This window comes from Micromys minutus (assembly GCF_963924665.1).
Source record: "Micromys minutus genome assembly, chromosome: 21".
NCBI lineage: Eukaryota > Metazoa > Chordata > Mammalia > Rodentia > Muridae > Micromys > Micromys minutus.
In genome coordinates this window covers 37,822,320-37,844,435 of record NC_137956.1, presented here as the reverse complement: position 1 = coordinate 37,844,435, position 22,116 = coordinate 37,822,320, and the positions used below count along the sequence as shown (strand labels likewise).

At 37.3% G+C, this 22,116-nt stretch overlaps 1 protein-coding gene across 1 annotated transcript in view; it reads left to right on the top strand.

Moving 5' to 3' along the window:
• Positions 1-22,116, top strand: part of DOCK3 (dedicator of cytokinesis 3) — a 331,413-nt gene that overhangs the window by 218,975 nt on the left and 90,322 nt on the right. The window contains exons 13-15 of the mRNA XM_080933917.1: positions 11,487-11,575; positions 12,137-12,262; positions 21,425-21,549. Of these exons, the coding sequence (XP_080790043.1) occupies positions 11,487-11,575; positions 12,137-12,262; positions 21,425-21,549 (340 nt within the window). The remainder of the gene's footprint in view (positions 1-11,486; positions 11,576-12,136; positions 12,263-21,424; positions 21,550-22,116) is intronic.

The following is a 22,116-nucleotide window of genomic DNA, read 5'->3' as shown; positions in this document are numbered from 1 at the left end:
CTTGTCATACAGCTCTTTCACTTGCTTAGTTAGAGTCACACCAAGGTTTTTCATATTGTTTGTGACTATTGTGAAGGGTATCTTTTCCCTAATTTCTTTCTCCATGTTTGTCCTTTGAATATAGGAAGGCTACTGATTTGTTTGAGTTAATTTTATATCCGGCCACTTTGCTGAATTTGTTTATCAGCTGTAGGAGTTCTCTGGTGGAATTTGTGGGGTCGCTTAAGTACACTATCATGTCATCTGAAAATAGTGATGTTTTTACTTCTTCCTTTCCTATTTGTATCCCTTTGATTTCCTTTTGCTGTCTAATTGCTCCGGCCAGGACTTCCAGTACTATGTTGAATAGGTAGGGGGAGAGTGGGCAGCCTTGTCGAGTCCCTGATTTTAGTGGGATTGCTTCAAGGTGGTGGAGTACTGCTACAAACTGTGTCTTTCACAAGTAGCAGGTATGAATGGGGTGTACAAACATACAGAAAAATAAAATAAATAAAAAATCAAATTAAAAAAATTAATTTAAAAATGTTTATATAAATTCAAATACAAAAAATGGATTCTATGATTAATTATTGTATCTCAATTAGCTTGCAAAGTGCTATTCACACATTGTAATTATGAGATAACTCTCCAGTCCATTTCTTTAAAAGTAACAGATGAGTTAGTTTGTTTTATTTATTAATGGTTGACTTCTATTGCTGTGATTCTATGCAAAGTGTTCAAGCCACAATTGAAGTAAAACGGACTTCATTCATGGGGTTTATTTCATCCAAAAATATCTGTATTTTGCCAACTTAAAAATAAACAACTATAGTTTACTGGCAAGAAAAATAAAAAACGTTAAGCATTTTAGTAAGAATTGACAAATGTAAATTATGTGATTATTCTTCAGTCATAATCTACAACATTCCTGTCATTGCATAACATTCCCTGCACTCTTTGTGATCCATCCCTTAAAAAAAAAAAAAAAAAAAAAAAAAAAGATGAAGAAGATTTTGAGTACATGATGACCAATGTCCAATTTCACAATGATAAAAGTTTAAGCAAATATTTATATAGGGACAATTTTAATAAAGTGAATGTTACAAATATATTCTATATTATTCATTACATTAAAATGTATTGTGAATTGTTTACTCTTGCCTTATACTCTGTCATATTGAGAAGTGTTGCTTTTTCTCTATTTTCACATTCTTCAAAAAAAAAATCATGAATTTACCATATGTAGCCCTGCCATCATGGCTTTGCTATAAGTAGAACCACTTTCTGCATCAAGTGATAAGATTTTTCCAAGGAACATATTTTTTTGCTTCCATAAGGCTCCTTTTTGATGTATTTTTGTTTTCTTAATGATGTTTGTTTAAGAACAGTATAACTTGACTAAAGTAATCACGAGAGGTCCTTATTGTTTTTGCCATTTTTATAGAGGAGTAAATTGATGTTAATTGGTTTCTATTGTCATAACAGTAGAAGTTCATAGAGCTAGGATTTGAACCCAACTACTCTTATTTCATTATGTCAGCACATTTTTTCTGTTTCACATTTCAAGTATGCATATGTTATACTGGCAAGAGCCTACATTTATAAACTCAGTGATAGAGACTCATGGGGCAGTTGTATGACTTTGAGTCTACCACATGCCTCTCTGAACCTCAGGTCTTTCACTCTAAGGTGGAAATCATGGGTTCTCTTCCAAAAGTCTTATGACTAAATCTTGTAAGATAATATCAATAAAATAACCATCATAGGTGACACTGACTATTTCCTACATTCAGGCACTCTGTTAAACATTTAGCATATTAACCTTAATCTTCTCATGCACCAAGTGATTAAGTGATCCTCTAAAGTTCATCTTCCATGCCTAGCACGAAACGCCTGTTCAGCTAATGGTAGTTTCTCAGCAATTTTAACTTAACAGGAGGGGGTTGGTTTGGTTATGTACTTTTTGACAACCCCTCCAGCTCAAACTGCCCACATTTCTCATGCAGCATGGCATTAAATCTGTGAGAAGAGGGGACTTCTGACAGAAACAACAGCAAAGACAGTACAGTTTTTTTCTTTTTGAGGTTTGCAAATGTACTTTTAGTTGAGACACAGAAATATGTTTGTGGTCTAAACAATTAACATCTAGACAATAGAGGACAGATACGTGTCATAAGAACACATCTAAAATCCATTAGATTGGTCAGTTTATACCACTTTGGTCTTAGAGACTCCATTTGATTAGTCAGGTCATTTTATGGGACTTTTTAAAAAATTCATCTTTCTAATTTCTTCTTTCTCATTTTACACTAAAGGTAAAGGCGTCATAAACTAATTTAGTATTGATGATGTTTATAAATATGTGGGTTACTGTCCCTTTTCTAACATAAGACCTTCAACTAAATAAAATTCAGTAGATTTCAGAAATAAGTACATAGAATTTAGTCAGTATTAAAAGCAATTAAGTCAAGCTTTAACCAAAATTTAATAATTATTACTAGAAGGAGGCAGACAAGATAGAAATATTGACTGATATCAGGCAGGCAAGAACATGGAAGCATGACAAGGCTCTCCTGCCTCTCCTGCTCTCCCTATCTGACTTTGGGACTAACCAGATCTAGTTTGGACTCTTGTTCAACATTATTCTCTTCATTTTGGAAAGGAATGCAGCAGTTACTCACCTTCCACAGGCACTCTTAAAAATGCAAACTCATAAGTCTTAACAACCCTTAAAATATTTTAAATGATGTTTTAGAACTTCCTAAAGAGGAAACTATGAATGGATATTTATCAGAAACTCAGAAATAAAGAGAAAAGAGCATGCTTCAGTGAGGGAGAAGAGTGTTATAAACTCTGTTGAACCTACACACCTGCCCTGAGCTTCTGAGTGTTTGGATAACCCATGTGGAAAATAAAAGTTTTCTGTCCCTCTAATTTAATTTCTAGACATAGTACTCAATTGTCTTTGCTTGTTGTTCCTATTTTGAAAAAAATGAACTGCCACAGCAGTATACATACAGCTGATGACTTCCCTCATGCATCTTCTAAGTGAAGGCAAACTATTGACATCAGTAATCAGACTCTACATATTAATTTGATTGGGTATGACATAATCATGTTTCATTATAATCATGAATATTTGATTATTTAATAAATGCTCACATTTAAATTTTTCTACAAAATATCCTAGTGATTGGATAAAATATACTAATGGTGCTACATCCATCTAAATAAAATTATTTGAATAGCTTCTCTTCATCCTTACTCTGTACTTAACATCACTCATATCTCATTATCAAATACACAGTGAGCATATTTATTACTAATCACTTTTTTTGTAATATATCCTCATCAAGTTAGCCTTTGCTCCTAAATCATAGCAATAAAAGATATCTCTGTATATTACAGATATACAGAGGGCAAGATCAGCCCTCATTGAAAGTCATTGTCACCGATCTATAGGAATAGTTTTTTTTTTTAAATCTGGTAATTTCTGTTTCACCTTTCTCTAGAGACTTATCTTAAGCATAGTATACCAGTCTGTTCTGATTTCTTTGTTCTTTCTTTCTGCCTAGTTTGTTGATATTTTGTTTTCAATGACTTTTTTCTTTTGCCTAGTACTTACTCCTTATTTTATTCCCATATTTCTGGGGCTTATAATGCTCAATATATTTTTGGTGCTTTTTCTCTTCCTTTTTTTTTTAAAATCACTTTCTTTTTTAGAAATCTATGAGCTAGATGTGGAGGCACATGCTTTTAATTCCTGAAGTGAATGAGGAAGGATGATTTTAAGCTGTATGTCTGTCAGCTTGGGCTACAGTGTGAGATCCTGTTTCAAAAAAATCATAACAAAAGAAGTAAAGGCTAGAATTATCTGTTTAGTTGTAGAAGTGGGGTTGGAGATGTCAATATGAGCATGTCTATCTTAATACATAGGCAGATGTTATATATAGACATATTTATAAATATCTCTGTATACACAGATTTGTATATATTATAAATACATATAAAAAGCATGTATTTAAATATATATTTGTGTGTCTATATATGTGTGTGTGTGTGTGTGTGTATATACATATATATTCTTGTTCTGTTATTTGAAGAGGCTCAGAAGTAACAATACTTCAATTACAATGATTATATTTAGAGAAGAATTCTTGTATTTGAATAGTATTCTTCAATTAAATGAACCAGGGATCTTTGGAAGAGTAGATGAGCCAAGGATTAGAATAAGAAATATAAAAAATAATTCTGAAACAAACTAAAGAAATTCTCATAAATATTTTTTAGTGTTCAAGGAGTTGCATAAGAGGTTACATGTTAAAGAATGTAGGACAAGCCAACTGAGTTAATTCTCAATGACCAAAGATATAGTTAAAGCAATATTGAGTTTTAATTCTAAACCTATCTCTAAATCATTATTGTTATAAAACATTTTTGAGTAAGTAAATTGCAGAGAAGAAACAAATCTGTTTAGAAGGATCTCAGATAGTACATGTAGATGTTAAACCCAAGATGCATCATCCATTGTTCTTTTAAGAGGAGATATGCATAGAAATCTCTTTTTAAATGGTACAGCGTGGAAATGAGGACTAGAAATGGAAAGTGAAATAATACATTTAACACACACACACACACACACAGAGGGGGTGGGGAGAGCACACTTCAGCCACATGAGCAGTGGAGAGATAGCTCATTGCTTAAGAATACATACTATTCTTATAGAGAACCAGAATTCAGTTCCCAATGCTCAGGTTATATGGCCACTACTTGTAATTCCAGCTCCAGGGTTTTTATACCTCTATGGATCACACATACTCATGTACATATAGCTCTTCTACACACATACATGCACATAATTTAGAAAATAAAATAAAATGATAATCAGGAAGCCTGCATGGGTCTTACCTAGGCCCTGTGCATATATGTTATGATTGTTTAGCTTGGTGTTCGGGGCTGTCGCTGATTCTTTAGCCTCCTTTTGGAATCATTTCCCCCTCATGGGTTACCTCATCCAGCCTTAATGTGGAGAGGGGTGTCTAGTCTTACTTCAACTTGATATGCCAAGTTTGGGATATCATGGGAGGCCTGCCTTTTCCGAAAAGAAATGAAAAGAGTACTGGATGAGGGGAAGAAAGAATAAAGGAGGGAAAGATGTTGCTGTAAACATTTAAAGATTGCCTTATTCTTTTATCAGCCCCCAGGGTCTCATTCCTCGGATGCCACTCTAATGTGGAGCTGAGCACATGGACTCTGTCACACAGTCTGCAATCTGCCCTTTCTACATGGTTCCCCTCCCAGGCAGCTTACCTCATCCACCCTGTTGCTTCTGTCCCAGGTAGTGTGTTCCTTTCCTCCACTGCCTGGCACAAACATGACTCCAAAGCCCAGTAGCTTATTAAGCATATATATATATATATATATATATATATATATATATAAAATTCTCAGTCCACAAACCCTCTACACAATAAGCTTATATTCAACAGACAAAGATACAAACTGCCCTTCTGTATGAGATTTTAAAAAACGTATAGAAACCCTTAAAAATATTCATATCTACCTATTGCCAATTAAGACCATCTGGATCTAGATCCTTCTCCAGCTCCATCTTGATTCCTCAGCAAATCTCTTTCTCTCCTTCTCTTCTGTTTTCCTCACCTTTTTCCTGCCTTCCTCTCCACTGTTGAATCATGTATCACCTTAATATTAACCCACAGAAGGGTGGACTGGAATTGGAGGAGGAGTGTAACCTTTGGTTGGGTATGATATATAAGAGAAGAAATTTTTTAAAGGGGATGTTGAGTTGATAGTATGTGCCTCTGACATGATTTAATAAAATATCACTTAGTCATTACATTGTTAGTGGTCTTCCTCCCAAAATTAGTTACCTCAATCTAGTGAGGAAAAACCTGCACAAATATCAGTTTATAGCTTTATAAAGTAACTGACAGTTGCTCCTCAAGAATGACAAGGTCATTCTAAAGGAAAATTTGAGGTTTTCATAGTTCAGGAATCTAAGAAGACATGATACCATGGACCTTGGCATCATGGATGGAAACTTGTAGTGGAGAAAAAAGTATGGACTTGGGTAATAATCAGATCTAACAATAAGGATTAAATGTTGCTTTGTTATTTTGACAAATGTACTATAATAACATGAAATGTTGATAATTGGATAAATAGTATGGGGTTATATGTAAACCTTTTGTAATATTTTATAATTTTTCCAAAGGTATAAAGCTGTTACAAAAGAAAGAATGTAGGTACTTAAAGGGAAGATGTCTACCTATCATAATGGCTTCTTTGTAGTAGGGTTCACTTTCATAACTATAAGAGGCATTTAATAAGGAGTCTGTAAGTAGAAAATGATAAACTTTATATAGACAAAACATGTGCTCAGAGTTTTCTTGTCAGGTTTGAGGCTTTGCTTTTCTTGTTTTAAGACAATACAACTTTTCCTTACCAGATAAATCTTATCAGCACTAGGATAAAGCAGTGCACCCACAGACATGGCCAAAAATATTTTTAAGGTGGGAATTATAGTATTCTAAGAGCAAATGAAGTTTATTAATTATCCTAAATATTTTAAAGCCAAAACAATATTGTTATTTAAGCATACTACACTGAAGACAGAATAGGTTTCTAGTTAAGAACTAGACTTAACACTAGGAAGTTCCAGATGCCAGGGACCTAAGAGGTTTGTTCCCAGGACCCAACAGGGATAATATTAGCTGAAACATCCAACAAAGGGGAGAGAGAACCTGTCCAGTGGACAGGCATGGCTCCTGGCTGAGGGATGGGGCCACCCACCCATCTCAAAAAATATTGAGAATTTCTCTTGTCAAAAGGAAATGCAGAGACAAAGAGTGGAGAAGAGACTGAAGGAAAGGCTATCCAGAGACTGCCCTACCTAGGGATCCATCTTATCTGCAGACACCGAACCTAGACACCATTGCTGGTACCAAGAAGTACTTGCTAACAGGAGCCTAGTATAGCTGTTCCTATGTTGAGAGGCTGTTCCAGAGCCTGACCAATACAGATGTGGATGCACGAAGCCAACCATTGGATTGAGAATGGGAACCCTAATAGAGGAGTTGGGAGAAGAACTGAAGAAGCTGAAGGGGCTAGCAACCCCACTGGAAGAACAACAGTATCAACCAGCAACCAGCCAGACCTCCCAAAGTCCCCAGGGACTAAATCACCAACCATGGAGAGACCCATAGCTCCAGCTGCATATGTAACAGACATAAGATTACCTTATCTGGCATCAATTGGAGGGGAACCCCTTGGTCCTGTGGAGGCTCAATGACCCAGCATAGGGGGATGGTAGGGCACTGAGGCAGGAGGGGGTGGGTAGGTGGTGAGACACCCTCATAGAAGCAGGAGTGGGGGCGGGGGATAGGGAGTTTAACTGGGAAAGGGGATAAAATAAAATAACCAATAAAAGTAAAAAAGAAACAGGCTTATATTTTATTTTAGTGTTGATAAAATATTACAGAAGTACTTTTTATGCTAGTCAGTGATGGGAAAGAAAAGGAAAACTATAGAAGGTGAACACACCAATACATGTGTAATTCCTTGAACTTACTAAGACACTTTCTCTTTATACTAATACAAACTAATGATTTGTAGATAAGAGTGGACATCTAAATGACATGTTTGTCATCCCCTAATAGGGTTTTGGAATTTAAAATTACAGAGTATTTTTGTCTAAATATGCCAATAATAACAACATTGGTCATGACTGAGGGAGCCTGCCTGAGGAATGGGAAGATAGAAAATCATGAAGTGATCAAGTCTAAAAAGTACCTGATAATTTCATAAACCTAGAAAGGTATCAAGAAAAAAATGTTATCAAGGCAGGTCTTTTGGGGTCCTCATCAGCTGGACACTTTGATGTGTTCACTTCCTGAAGCAGAAACAATGTGTAAGTCAGACAGGAAGGCCTGCACACTCGCACACACTGCTGCCAGCACCTCTCAGTCTTTGTTACTGGCTGAATTACAAATCATAAACAATGATTTTTAAAGAACTCTCCTTTCTTCTTTGTTTAGAAGGAATTCTGTAAGAGGAAGTTTCCCTTAGAACTCTATTTAATCATTCATCAAAAACAGTTGGGGGAACATGAAGCATAAGTGATTTGACTAAGAAGTCCAAAAAAACTACTGGTTCATTATCAAAATGAGTCTTGTTAATTGCCTTCTTTGTGTGAATGACCTCTAAACAATCCCTTTCATTTAGAAACTTGTGATGCACCATACTTCTAGATGGAACGATGTTATAATCCTTATATTGGCTTCTTTTTCTGGAAGTGGGCACGTCTGAGTGTTCAGTAAACAATACTAGGATCCTGTGTGTTTTCTGTGTTCTTAGATCCTGATTCATGCACTTGGTAGGACTATTATAGACAAGGGCTTGGGGTAGAATTCTAGAGAGTTAAATGAAAATTCTAAATGATGCAAATCTCATTGTGTTTTCTTGGAATCTTCTTTATGTTGAAGGATTTATTTGTGGTCTTTCTCTTTGAATTGTCCTCGATAGAGTCACTAAATATCAGGATATAACATGATTATGCTCTTCGTCTAGTCTCTTGTGTCCCTCTTGTGTTCTCAAATGTTCAAGAATCCAGCCATGTCTGTTAAGCTTTCTATCCCTAGACCACAGAGGTATTCAGCCAGTTTCTCATCTGGTTGAAATGGTGTCTACATTACCTGACCTTAGAAAATTCCTCCCCTCTAGGGCTAGGATAATGATGGATGGATAATAGCAAATGCTTACTCCAGAAGAATAAAAAGTGTTGAGGGGAAAAATGCCACACAGAACAGAGATGCTAATTGTTCAAACTACCAGATGGATTTCACACTTGGTGTCTTGCTTTTCTAAGTAAAATAACTGAAGCCTGGATGTTCTATACTTGTGAGGATCATGTGATCACTAGGAAACTCTTCTGGGAGGGAAGAGGGGGGAGTAGAACTGACATTAAAAAAACAAAACTAAAAATTCTTTAACTCTCATTTTATTAAAAGCATGACATCATTTTGCTTTTCTGTTAATAAGTTTACTGAGTCTTTTGGACCTGCTGCTGCTGACTTGACTCCTTCAGGGAAGGCTCTACTAACCTGTATTGATTAGTATGTAAGCTCTAAAATTCCATATTACCCACTTAAAAAATCATTGGTCCCTTTTTTCTTAAATGGACATATTTGAGGCTTAAATATAAACTGTAAATGGACATCTATTCGCATTTTTTTCAGGAAGCAATCACATTTGGACCATCTAATAATAAAGTGCCACCAGGATGTAACATTGAACAGACAAATCATTTTGGCCAGATATGCAGTTCATGTGTTAGTTAGGTTTGACTGTTCGTTTACTGAGCACTTATGCAAATTGCCACCTCGACTGTTACATATACCACCTTAATGACTTATATGGTAAAGAAATGAAAGCTAATGTCATGGGAGTTTCTAAGCAGTAGTATTTGTTGAGAGAAACATTTCTTATTAGGAATTTTATCTCTGTATCTGTGTGTGTGTGTCTCTCTCTGTCTGTCTCTTTGTATGAATGTGTGTGTGCATGCGTGCGTGTGTGCATGCATGTGTGTGTGTGTGTGTGTGTGTGTGTGTGTGTGTGTGTATTTGGAGCTAGAAAAAAAACCTCATTCTACTTTAGAGATGAAGGTATTTTCCCAGTCAAAAAAAAAAATTAGTATACCTTGTGATTTAGCTCAGTGGCCAAAAATGTGTTTAATAGCATAAGGCCTTGGGTTTGACTCTTAGCATCCCCCAAAACAAACAAATATGCATACATACATACATACAAACCTATGTACATACATATTATAATGTTTATGTATATGAATCTATCAAGCATTCATTTTAAAGTTTCAAAGTTTTATATATTTATATATGTTATCTATTAATATGCATATTCTTATATACATACATACAAGGGTTTATTTTAGTTTCTCTGTCCCAAAGTAAAGGTCTTTTATACTTAACAATAAAAGAGCTTTATCTAATTATAAAATACACCTGTTTCTGTATGAGAGTAAGAAATTCTTTTCTCTTCAAACGTATTGGTACTCATTGAGCCACCAGACCAGATGATTTAAATTTTTTTTCATTAATTTAGTTAATTTATTCACTTTACATATTAATTGCTGCCCTCTGGAGCCTTCCTCACACAATCCCTCCCCCACCCCTCCTCTACTCCTCTGAGCGGGTAGAGATTCCCCCTCCTTATCTCCCCTATACCCTGGCACATCAAGTCTTTGCAGGGCTAGGCCCATTCTTATCCACTGAGACCAAACAAAATAGCCCAGTTAGAGGAATTGATTCCACAAACTGGCAACAGCTTTAGGGACAGCCCCTCTGTGTTCCATCTTTGTCCCTGCATTTCTTATAGATAGGACAAATTATGAGTCAAAAGTTTTATGAATAGGTTGGTGTCTTTATATCTTTATTGGGTATCCTGCTTGTTTACAGGATATGGCCTTTTCAGATTCCTTATCCCTACTGCTATGAGTCTCAGCTAAGGTCACCCCCACTTATTTATTTATTTATTTATTTTTTGGAGCCTTCCCAATCTCAGGTCTCTGGCATGTCCTAAAGATGCCTCCGCCCCAGCTGCAGATTTCTATTAATTCTCCTGACTCTCTGAACCTCTTTCCTGTCTCTCCCCACACCTGATTCTGTACTTCTCCCATTCCCTTCTGGTCTCCTCTCCCACCTAGATCCCTCCCTCCATTTTTCTCCTATGACTATTTTATTTCCCTAAGTGAGATTCAAGCTTCCTCGCTTGGGCCTTCCTTCTTGTTTAGCTTCTTTTGTCTGTGGTATGTAGCCTGTATTTATGGCTAATATTCACTTATCAGTGAAGGCATAGCATGCATATCCTTTTGAGTCTGGATTATCTCACTCAGAATATTGTCTAGTTTTTTACATTTGCCTGCAACACTTAAGATGTTCTTGTTTTTAATAGCTAAATAATATTCCATTGTGTAAATGAACCACAATTTCTGTGTTCATTCTTCAACTGAGGGACATCTGAGTTGTTTCTAGCTTCTGGCTATTATGAATAAAGCTGCTATAGACATATGGATCACGTGTCCTTGTAGTATGGTGGAATGTCTTTACGTGTATGTACAGGAGCCGTATAGTTGGGGGTCTTTAGGTGCAACTATGTCCAATTTCCTGAGAAACAGCCAAATTCATCTCCAGAGTAGTACAATTTTGCACTCTCATCAGCAATGGAGGATTGTTCTCTTTGTTCTACATCCTTGGCAGCATGTTCTGTCACTTGAGTTTTTGATCTTAGCCATTCTGATGAGTGTAAGATGGAATCTCGGGGTCATTTTGATTTGCAGTTTCCTGAAGACTAAGGACATTGAACATGTCTTTAAGTGCTTCTTGATCATTCAAGATTCCTCTGTTGAAAATTCCCTGTTTAGCTCTGTACCCTAATTTTTTTTTTGAGCCATAAAATGTGTTCTCCTGTTACAGATGTAACAATGAGAGTGAATGGACTCAGATTCATGAGAACATCATCCGAAAGTCGAGTACCAAGTACTCTGCCCCCAGTGCTAGCCATGGTAATGTATTTCTTTGACTAGAATATTTCGTGTTGCATTTGGATATGCTAATAATGTTATACTGTAGTGGTTGGTGTTGATTGACTGTGCTGTGTAGAGTTAAATTTCCTATCCACATTGTTTCCTTCCTAGGAAATTTCTAGTTGTAGTACTTGATACAGTCATTTAAGAGCCTTTAGTATCTGCTGACTACAATACAGTTTGATCTTTTTAATAATGAACTCTACACATTTTATTAACTTGAACTCCAGTCCAGTGAGCAACATGGTTTAAGGTTTTGTTACATTTCCAAGTTTGTTGTCTTTAACAAAAAGACAAATATCAGTATCATTTTTCTTTCTGCTCCTGTTGAATGTCAGCCATGAAGAAAGCCTGACAATAATGACTATTAGGGCAATGGTGTAGGTTAATGATAATGTGCTTACCCAACATGTACTCTTAGGCTCTGTCTTTAGCACTGTGGCAGGAGAGATGAAAAAGAGACCAAACTTGGTATCTTTCTTAGTAATATGCACTGGGTAGATGTGTGGTTCTGAATAAGAAAATGTTTTGTTTTTGTAGGTCTTATTATTTCCCTACAGCTTTTTCGTGGTGACATGGAACAGATCCGGAGAGAAAATCCCATGATATTTAATAGAGGATTAGCAATTACAAGAAAATTGGGATTCCCTGATGTTATTATGCCAGGTAGGAAGAACCACTTGGGGATGGGAAGGGAGGTTCATTAGCAGGATGGCGTTTAGTGCTTCTTTCTTAAGCAGGTGGTAAGTCATTCAGGTGAACTATACAGCCATCAAAGTCTCTGCCCCCCAAGTCAGGTGGCTGAGTGTAGTTTCCAGCAGTACACCTCTGGGTCTTATAAGCATTTTTTCATTACCAGAATCCGCAATACCATGTTCCTCAGTGCAGCATGACAGTTCAGCAGATAGGCTTTAGGGAGTCTTGGTTATCAGAGAATCAACGTGAAATTTCTTCATAGAGATGTGTTTATGTAACCAGCTCTTCCATCACATTTCCTAGTTGAGGATTACTTTGCAATAATATCTTGCTTAAGGGAAAGAATTTATGAAAAATATGTGCCTATTTGTGTAGGAATTACAGATGCATTTTTAATGTAACAAAATATATCACACGCAAATAGTTTATATTGATTTAGGTACTTTGCATATTATTGCCTGGTCATTTTCTCAGTATCTTCATGGAAGTCCAGGGGAGAAATTAGGGATGCATTGCCACTCAGGTATACTTCTACTAGGCAAAGACTAGGCTCATGCTTTTTACTATGTGGACTGAGGTAGATCCAAATGGGCTGCTAGAGCTGACACATCTGATAGATGGCAAAGGGCTGAGTAGAGATTGATGGCAAGTAGTTTGATAATCAAGAAGATGTGAAGGAATAGGGATCTCAGAACAGGCAAATATCTGGTTGTCTGGATACAGTCTAGGAGAGGCAGACCTACCTTCAGCTGAGTTTTGATTCCTTGTACAAAGCTTATTTTGCTGAGAAAATCCAGGTCAGGATGGACTAAATTGTCACTACTCTGGATGCCATCTGTTAGTTGTTCTTGGAAATATTTGCCAATACTCACCAAAGAGGAATGTGACTTAAGCATAAAGAAGGCCCACAGAGTGCATGTTGCTGCCTTCCAGCTACTCTGTCATGCCCAGATTTATTTTATATTGCCTTTATTCTCTCCCCATGGGCACTGTGAGTTCAGAGCAAGCTGTTGTGCACAGCCTTTATTTCTCTACTCATGAACACAGAGGGCTCTTTGGATGGCAAATTTAGGCCAGCTAGATCAGTTATGTTTATTGCTAAGTGCTAAGGGACTTCATGCTTATGAAGGGCCTCCATCTGCCTGTTGTACAGGTGAGTATTCCACTGGAAGTTTTTTCTGTACTTTTCTTTAGCCCATTCTTCATACCTGTCTATACCCCATAATCAGAGAAAGAAAAGCCCAAACAACAGTAGCCATGGTTTTAAAAAGAGAATAGAGGCTTACCAAAATTGACCTAATGACCTTTCAAAATTAGATATTGAGGTAGTAACTGTGGAATTATATTAGTCCTTTAAGTTTTTCCTTTCTTCTAAGTTTTTTGTAGACTACTTGGACATTATTATCCTTATAGCTTCTGGAATTAAAACTAACCAGAATCCAGAAAGAAATAAATTCTAGACAGAATTGTACATCAAGGCTGGGAGATAGCTCGGGCAGCAAGTAGAGTGCTTCTCTCTCAAGCAGTTGCATGTGTATACACTTGTGTATATGTGTGTACATGTGTATAAATATATGTGTGTGTGCCCATGAGTGTGTGCCCTCGTGTGTTTGTGTATTGTGGTCAGTCTGTCTTGGGAACAATGACTGTAGGAGTGCATTGGAGAGTTATGAGTCCTAGCATCTCTCCTGAGATTGGGACACCCTTCTTCTGAGATCGCACCTGGATCACAGCAGCCCCTCAGCTCCCAGTGCTGCCAACTTACAAGAAGTTGACACATGGACACATGGCATAAGAACAGAAAAGAAACTATGTCAGTAACTGTGAGCTTATCACCACTAAAGTCTGAGAAATTATAGTAAATGAGAACTTAGAATTACTCGTAAGCTGTGATCCTTATTTTTAAAGTACCCAGCATTTGGCAGAAACTACCAGATACTCATATGGAGAGGTCTATTTTTGTCAGGCTGGCCCAGATAGATCCCTGTCAATACATGTTGCTAGAGCTGCATGGAAGAGTTAAGCAAGACTCTGGGCACAGGTACCTCACATGTCATTTCTAAAACGGTCTTTCTGACATCTTCCCATTGCTTTCCATGAGAGTTTATATGCATGTCAGGTGGCTGGTGGAAGCAGAAGACCTCCTGTGTACCACAGATGAGTTCCTAACTAAGCCTTTTAGCTCTGCTTGTGGCTCTTAAAAGAACAAGAGACAACAGTGATACTGCAGAGATTCTGAGAACTATTTCCCTGAAAGCTCCATAGAAAGACGTTCCAAACAGAAAACTCCATGTTGTATCATAAAAGAGCAGATTTTCATGGGAATTTTAGCTGTGATCGATTGAGAAATGATGGCTTTGTACTCCTTATATAAGTGAGTATAAGTGAGGCTGGCCTTGAACTCTTGATCCTTTTGCCTCTGCCTCTCAAATGCTGTTATTTCAGGTCAGCCCTACCACATGTAGCTCCTAGTTTGTTTTTTATCTTGTGGAAGTGTACATGTGTGTGTTTGTATTCATATATGTGTACATAGAAGCCAAAGGTTGACACTAAGTGTTTTCTGTCACTTTTTTTTTTTTTTTTTTTTTTTTGAGACAAGGCTTCTCACTGAACCTGGAACTCACCAATTGGTTAGACCAGCTGGCAAGTAAGCCTCTGGGAAACAAATGTCTTCATACTCTCAAATGCTAGAGTTACAGGCACATGCTGCTGTATTTGGCTTTTTACATGGTACTAGGGATCTGAACTTAAGTCTTCATGTTTGTGCAAGTAGCACTGTTCCCACTAAGCCATTTCTTCATTTTAAACTAAGTACATAAAAGCCTTTTATTGGTTAATCATAATATTTTTTGTTTTCTTCTTCCTTCAAGATTATTTTTATCAGAAAAAAAAGGTTATTTTTATTTAGTACAAAAGCTAATGACTTTATAATAATGCTTTATAACACACACTTAATCCTTCCCTATGCTCTAAGAAGATAATGAGTAGGACTGGGTTAGGACAGATGGCTCATGGAGAATTTAGCTGCAATAATGCCTCAGAGAACTCTGGCCGCCAATATATTGTAACATGCTTCAAATATCCTGCTGAAGAAGCTGCTGTGTCCTTCCTCTGGACCATACTTAAGCCAGCAGCAGTGTGCCAACAATTTCTGGAGCCTCTTATATCTTTCCTGGAAAGCTTATGTCTTGGAGTTAATGGAATTTTAGAATTCTGCAGTTCTGTGGGAACTACAATGGTTTAACCTGTTTTCTGAGGGTATTTATTCTCTAATTGATATGGATCAAGTTTCAAATTAGTTGGCCTAGCTTAATAGAAAAGTCCACTTAAGAATTACTATATTGTTCTAACTAGAGTGAGTCGTCCCCTAAAGCAGTGGTTCTCTGATGTTAATGTGAATCAAAATTACTAGCAAGACTTAGAAAAATAGGTTATTGTAGCCCCTCTAAAGTTTCTGATTTTTTGAGTCAGGGCCTAGCAGTTTGACTTTCTTACTAGCTCTTAGTTAATGGTGGTGCTGGTTTGGGAACCTCTTGAAGAACCATGTGTTAGGACTGAGAGATGGCTCAGTGGTTAAGAGTATTCACTGCTCTTGCAGAAGACCAGAGTTCAGTTCCCAGTTCTCATATTGTGTGGGTCATAAATACTGTAACCGCACTCAGCTTCAGGAGATCTGACTCTCTCACATGGGCTTCAAAGACATAAGTGCATATATGCATGTGTGTTTCTGTACATGCGCACACACACACACACATAATTAAAAATTAAAAACAATTTTTGAAAGAACCATGTTTTAGGACTGGCCAGATGGTTAGTAGAATAAAAGTACTTGCTGTGTAAGTCTGAGTTTGATCCTCAGAACCAACCCATGATGGAATTAGCTCCTGAAAGTTATCCTCTGACCTCTACATACATCAGAGCTCCCACAAACCTACACTTATACATGCATCATACATACATACACACTCACAATAACAATAAATGAAATTTAAATTCAAACTAAAAGAGAGAGTGCACCATAACTTAGAAAGTACTCTGCATTGGGTGTAGGTGCTTCGTTCCTGCTGAGTCGAATCTAAGTTCAACAGGATTTGTCCCTGAGTTGCTCTGGACTTGCACATTAGAGAAAAGCTTTGCACACTCGCCAGCCCTCTTAAGGACCCTCTGATTTTTGCCTTTGTGCTGTAAATACACTCTTGTCATTTTCTTTGTTTCTTAATAAAAAGTGCATGTTTCATCACTGACCTACAAGTGATGTTTCTCTTTTTCTGTTTGTCTTAATTGTTCTTGTTTTTCTCTGTGCTGTCCCCCTCATTCTCGCCCCTTTCTTTCTGATGCAGAGATGAAGATAGTTGGGTGTAAGTTCTTGATTTTGTGTGTCCTGACTGTTTATTGCCTGCCTTGTTCCCATCACCATTTGTTTCATGGAATGTGGCAATCCTGGGGTGGGGTGTCATGGACATTATTAATCCTTCATCAGTCTCACCTTCCTGGGTACCTGACAAGAACTAAAAGAGAAGCTACCAGCCTAATCTAAAGCACCATATATTTCTTTGGGTGTTCATTAAGATCTGAGGACACTTAAAAATATCTTAACAAGTCTGCAGTGTGTAAATAGAGGAAAGAAAATGAGTAGTTCTTATTCTGAGCCACACAGTCAGAAAATCAAAAATGTTTTCTCTTTGGTTATACTAAGACATACCTCATAAAAATGGCAAACACATACAAACATGAGTTTTGGGGAAGAATTATCCACAAGTCCAGTGTTAGATTGATTTGCTACAGATGTGTTCATGGGACTGTAGGTGGTATTTACCTAATGAGGCTTTGGCCATATCTTTATAGTACAGAATATGAGCCAGTTCATTATATCCAAATCTGTATTGACTTAATGGATCATTTCCCCCAGGATGGAATTGCAGATAGGCCAGAACGATGTGAAACATATAATCCAGAACTCCCAAGCAAGGCTATAGTATTTAACAAGAGATAATTTTGCTAGCAAAATGTTTCGGTATCCGAACTAAACAGAAATTCTGTTATCAATAAGGAGACTACTAGAAGAAACGAGTGTGCCATGCACAGTGTTTCTTCAGAGACACTAGAATGCAGTTTGGAAGGCCAGACTATTTGGCGACAGAACAGCAGTGTTGCCTTCTCAGAACTCTTCCTTTATAGGTACCCCAAAGAAGCATTTCAGGCCAATTTCTATCTTGATAATGTGGCCTCAGGTTCAAACCTTTACTTCCAGTAATTGTTTCTGTAGATTCATGAGAATCTGGATATTTTTAAATATATAGTAGAAGTTAAATATACATACATGCAAACTTATGCTGGTCTCCTAAACTAAATCCACCCAGAAGTCCTTTCTTGTTTTTATGCACACTTGCCAGCCAAAAAATGTTTGTATTTGTCTGAGGCAGTTTCTCTCTGTATAATATAAATAGGTCTTGAACTAGATTCTTCTACTTCAGAATTTTTAACAAAATAAAGGATTGTGAAAATGCAATATGCATCTGACCCACGATACCTAAAATACTACCAGATCTGTATAGGAAGCTTGCCTACTGCTGCCTTCTGTTAAGTAACTAGTCCCTTGACCTGTTGCTGTACCAACAGCTGACACTGGCTATTATAAGAGCTGTGAAAGAGGAAGAGAAAATTTATTCTGAGGCAGGCTTTCTTATAAGAATGAACCCAACTTATTCATCTCCAGGCAAGAAACAGTGTTGCATGGCACCCAGGCACTAAGCACTTAGAAAAATAAAATATGAAGTCTTCTGCCATCATTAGAAACTAGAGAGTGCCTAGCAAAGATAGGCAGGAATGCTCAGCTCCATTCCTAAAATAGGACAGCCATTAGCAGGACAACTCTCTGCATTGCCACATTCTGCATAAAAACCTCACCTTCCCAGCATTCTCCAAACTGCCTTCCTAAGAGCTACTAGCCTTTGCTCTTAAAACTTTATCACTGCCCTCTCAGCAAACCACAGTGGTATAAATTAGGAAAAATATTAAAATCATCTAGTGATATTTTTGTAAATATATGTACACAAGACCCACTAGAATCCTAATGGGTTGATGCTAGGAATCCATCTTTTAACATGCTTTTCTGGGTGATTAAAATACAGTTAACCAGGCACCAGCAAACAAACCTTCAAAACTAGCACTCAATATTTCTTGCCCATCTGCAATTCAAAGTGCTTGTCATCTGCCCTCCCTGGAAAAATAGTTTCTTGCAATCATTGAGTGTTAATTTTTTTTTCTGAAGACAGTGACTTAACCTTGATGCACGATTCTATATGTTTTGGGAACATACAGAGTGCATTGCAGAACAACTGAAGAGGGGGAGAACCCTGGGAGAGCACATGAAAGGTGTAGTTTGCCTGCTCACACCTGCTGTTTAGGTTTTCTCTTAATTCTAAAACAATTAGTGGAGAGTGTGGTTTTTAGTGATACCACTGAGACCTTTTGGCAAGAAACCTGCTATAACTTTTAGCAACATTAACCTTCACAGGGTGTCATTTTTAAAAATTAGATACAGTTTGCAAAATTACAACCCATAAGGCAGTCTGATACCTTTCTGAGATTATTTCTGGTCTAGCATGTATATTATCTAAATAAAGAGCATCCAGGGACATGGTGAATCGAGCTTCTGAGGCTGCACCTCAGAGGGTACTTGCATTAAAAATTTTGAAGGGCATCAGAAAGGCACTGTCCTAAAAAGAGTAAAAACTGAAGGAGTATTCACCTTAGCCCTTTATTTTAAAATTGATAGCACTTTCACATAAAATATCCTGTTCAAAAACTATAAGCTCATTAAATAAAAGCACACAGACCAAATTTTGTCATTAACAAGTCTACAAGGTAAGATCTATTTTTGTGTTAGCATTCTGTATTGTTATTGCTAAGTTTGAAAACATTTGATGCCAGGGGTATGTTTTTTGTTGACCTACACTTAGAACCATAGACGTGAAAAGTGTGTATGTGTTACAAGAATGTTTCATGTAGCCAGCCAGATTCATGCTTTTAAAAGCCATGTAGACTGTCTTGAAAATAATTCCCAGAAATTGAAAACCAGGATAAACCAAGAACATGGTCTTTATATTTAGACATTAGAATTATTTTATCAGTTAAGACCAAGTTATTTTTAAAACTGAATTATTACTTAATTCTTACAGGAAAGCTAATGTGCAACTGAAAGGCGTTTGTTAGAGGCAGTTTCGGTTATTGAAAGTTCTCATGTCATCAGTTCTGACTCATTACTTGATAGTGACAGTAGTAGTAAATTTCTCAGTTATGTTTGAATTTTAGATGTTAGGGGTTTTCAATACACCCAGGACCAATTCTATTCAGCCTGTTACTAGACAATGACAAACTGGTGAACTTGAGTTTCCTTTTATTTCTGCCTTTCCCCACCCTACCCATACACATCGGTGCTATTAATGGTATGCTAGGAGGGCTGAAACAAAGGAAGCAGATTAATGTTCTAAATTTATCAGAATTTAAAGCACAGACTACCAAACCAAAGAGAAAAATTTGAGAAAACTACAGAGATGGACATCCTCAAACCTGCCCACATATGCACTATTCATGTATGAACTTAGGCATTGTTTTCCCTTCATGAGAGCCTTAGGGAACAAACTGGCTTTCAATTCTTGAGAAAATTCTTCATGCTCCTGAAAAAATATTTGTCGTGGTCTGCTCTTCTCTACTTAAGCCAAGTTACTTTGAAAACGTTGTGTGTCCATAAGTGTGATTATTAGGTTGCTCTAGACTAGGAGGTGATCTAAAGAATGGAAGGAAGAGTCATGAAGACCTCAAAAGAACCTATGTATGAAGGCCAGACCTAGATGCCTGAGACACATTGAAAGTCAAGAGGGAAGAAACAATAGGTTCAAGAAAGACAGCAGTGACATTTGTATCTGACCAAGCCAGGATGCTCACTTACTAACCAAAACCAAATTTTGTTTCTCTCACTGTGACTCCAGGTAATGTGCATATTTTGATAAGCCTCCCAAGAAAGAAGTAGTGTCCTTATTCAGACTCTGAAGTTTTGAGAGTTGTAAAAAGAAAACTAGATGCCTCCACCAGTAAACGAACTTCCTGTGTGATAACATTAGCTTCATTTCTGGAAGTCACATGGTGGGAACAAAAAACCCAATTTCTGCAACATGCCATATGGCCTTCACAAGTGCATTAACTCTCTTCATGTAAATAAATATACTGTTAAAACACATCTAAAATACAAATTAGAAAGTGATGGAAGAAATCAGAAATTAACTTCTCATCTTGAAATAAACTAGGCTGACTCCATAACAGGCTTCAAATTGGCAGTTCAGGAGACTAGGCCTCAATCTCTGTTTCCAAGAACTTGGCAAGTCAAGGCAAGTAAAAACCCCAGGTCTCAGGTAGCCAGTCAGAAACTGCCCTGCCGTCAGAATCTGCCTCACCACCTGCACTGAGGCAAGGGCAATGAATGTGTCAACAACAGTTTCCAGACTTCCCCAGCAGCAGTGTCCAGCCCTCCATACCCCAGCAATGATTCTGAATGTCTCTAGAGATAGAGTCAACAGGTTAAGATAGAAGTCACTTTCCCCTCCCCAGAATTCTCCTAATGTGCTTTAAATTGGACCTATGAGCTCACTGGGGTGCCTCCATCTTAGAAGATGGTAGACCCCAGTATGCTGGACTTCTGCAGAATCAAACGGTCTCTGCTTTTCCCAAAAAAAAAAAAAAAAAAAAAAAAAAAAAGATGATGATGATGGTAATAATAATAATCTCTTAGGGGAAAGAAAAGGGACTAGTAGCAAGACAGACATCATTAAAATAAGTTCTAAAATCTTTCTTCTTTGAGGGGCTTATACTACAGCCATCTTGGAGGAGAGAGACTAAGCAGTCTGAACACCAGTAATCTGAGCTAGGATTCTCTAAGTAATCTGTAACAAATATCTTTAGACTTAGAGACTACATAACTAACCTGAGTACTGCTGCACCGTGTCAGTGACAGTCCATTGTTATTAACCAAGCTTGGAATGCCCAGAGGACCCTAATGCTAGCCTGATGTTTTCTGCAGCTGGGGCACTGTGGTGTCTGTGGTCGTGAGCACATTACATTTTCCCCCCTCAACAGGTGATATCCGCAATGATTTGTATCTAACACTGGAGAAGGGAGACTTTGAAAGAGGGGGAAAGAGTGTACAAAAGAATATTGAAGTAACCATGTATGTACTTTATGCAGATGGAGAAATCTTGAAGGTAAGGCTTGTTAGTAATTTAGAATGAAAGCTAATGTGTTTTCATGGACTGTCTTTGTCTTGAAGCTCATTCCCTTTAGGCACGACTGAATTCAGTTGTTCCATATGCTTTTCCCTGCCTTCTTTTTTTATCCATTAAAAACCCACACATTTATACAGAGTGGTTTGAAAGGGATTTCTAATGTCATACAGTCCTCACACTAATTCTTCCTAGTGTCTGGCCTGCATGCCTGTAACCCCAACTTAGAACTATTCCCTTTAGTTCTGCCCTGCATGTTACCTGTCCCCCATTCTGCGAAGCACAGAGCTGCCTATTTTTTCCGGTGATTACTAGGTCCTACCTTGTCTTTTTACTATTTGAGATAGCATTATGTTTGTAATTTGATTGAGGATAGAATTTAGATATCCTTGTGTTGGTACCAAGTTTAGAACAGAAAATTACAAATTCAGTCCTAGAAAATTATTTCCAGCAACATACAATATGTGTTCTTTGCTATTCCAAATGGGAAGCCTAGAGAACTGATTTTTAAGGTTGTCTGTTTTTTAATCAGTCCTATCATGATAAAGA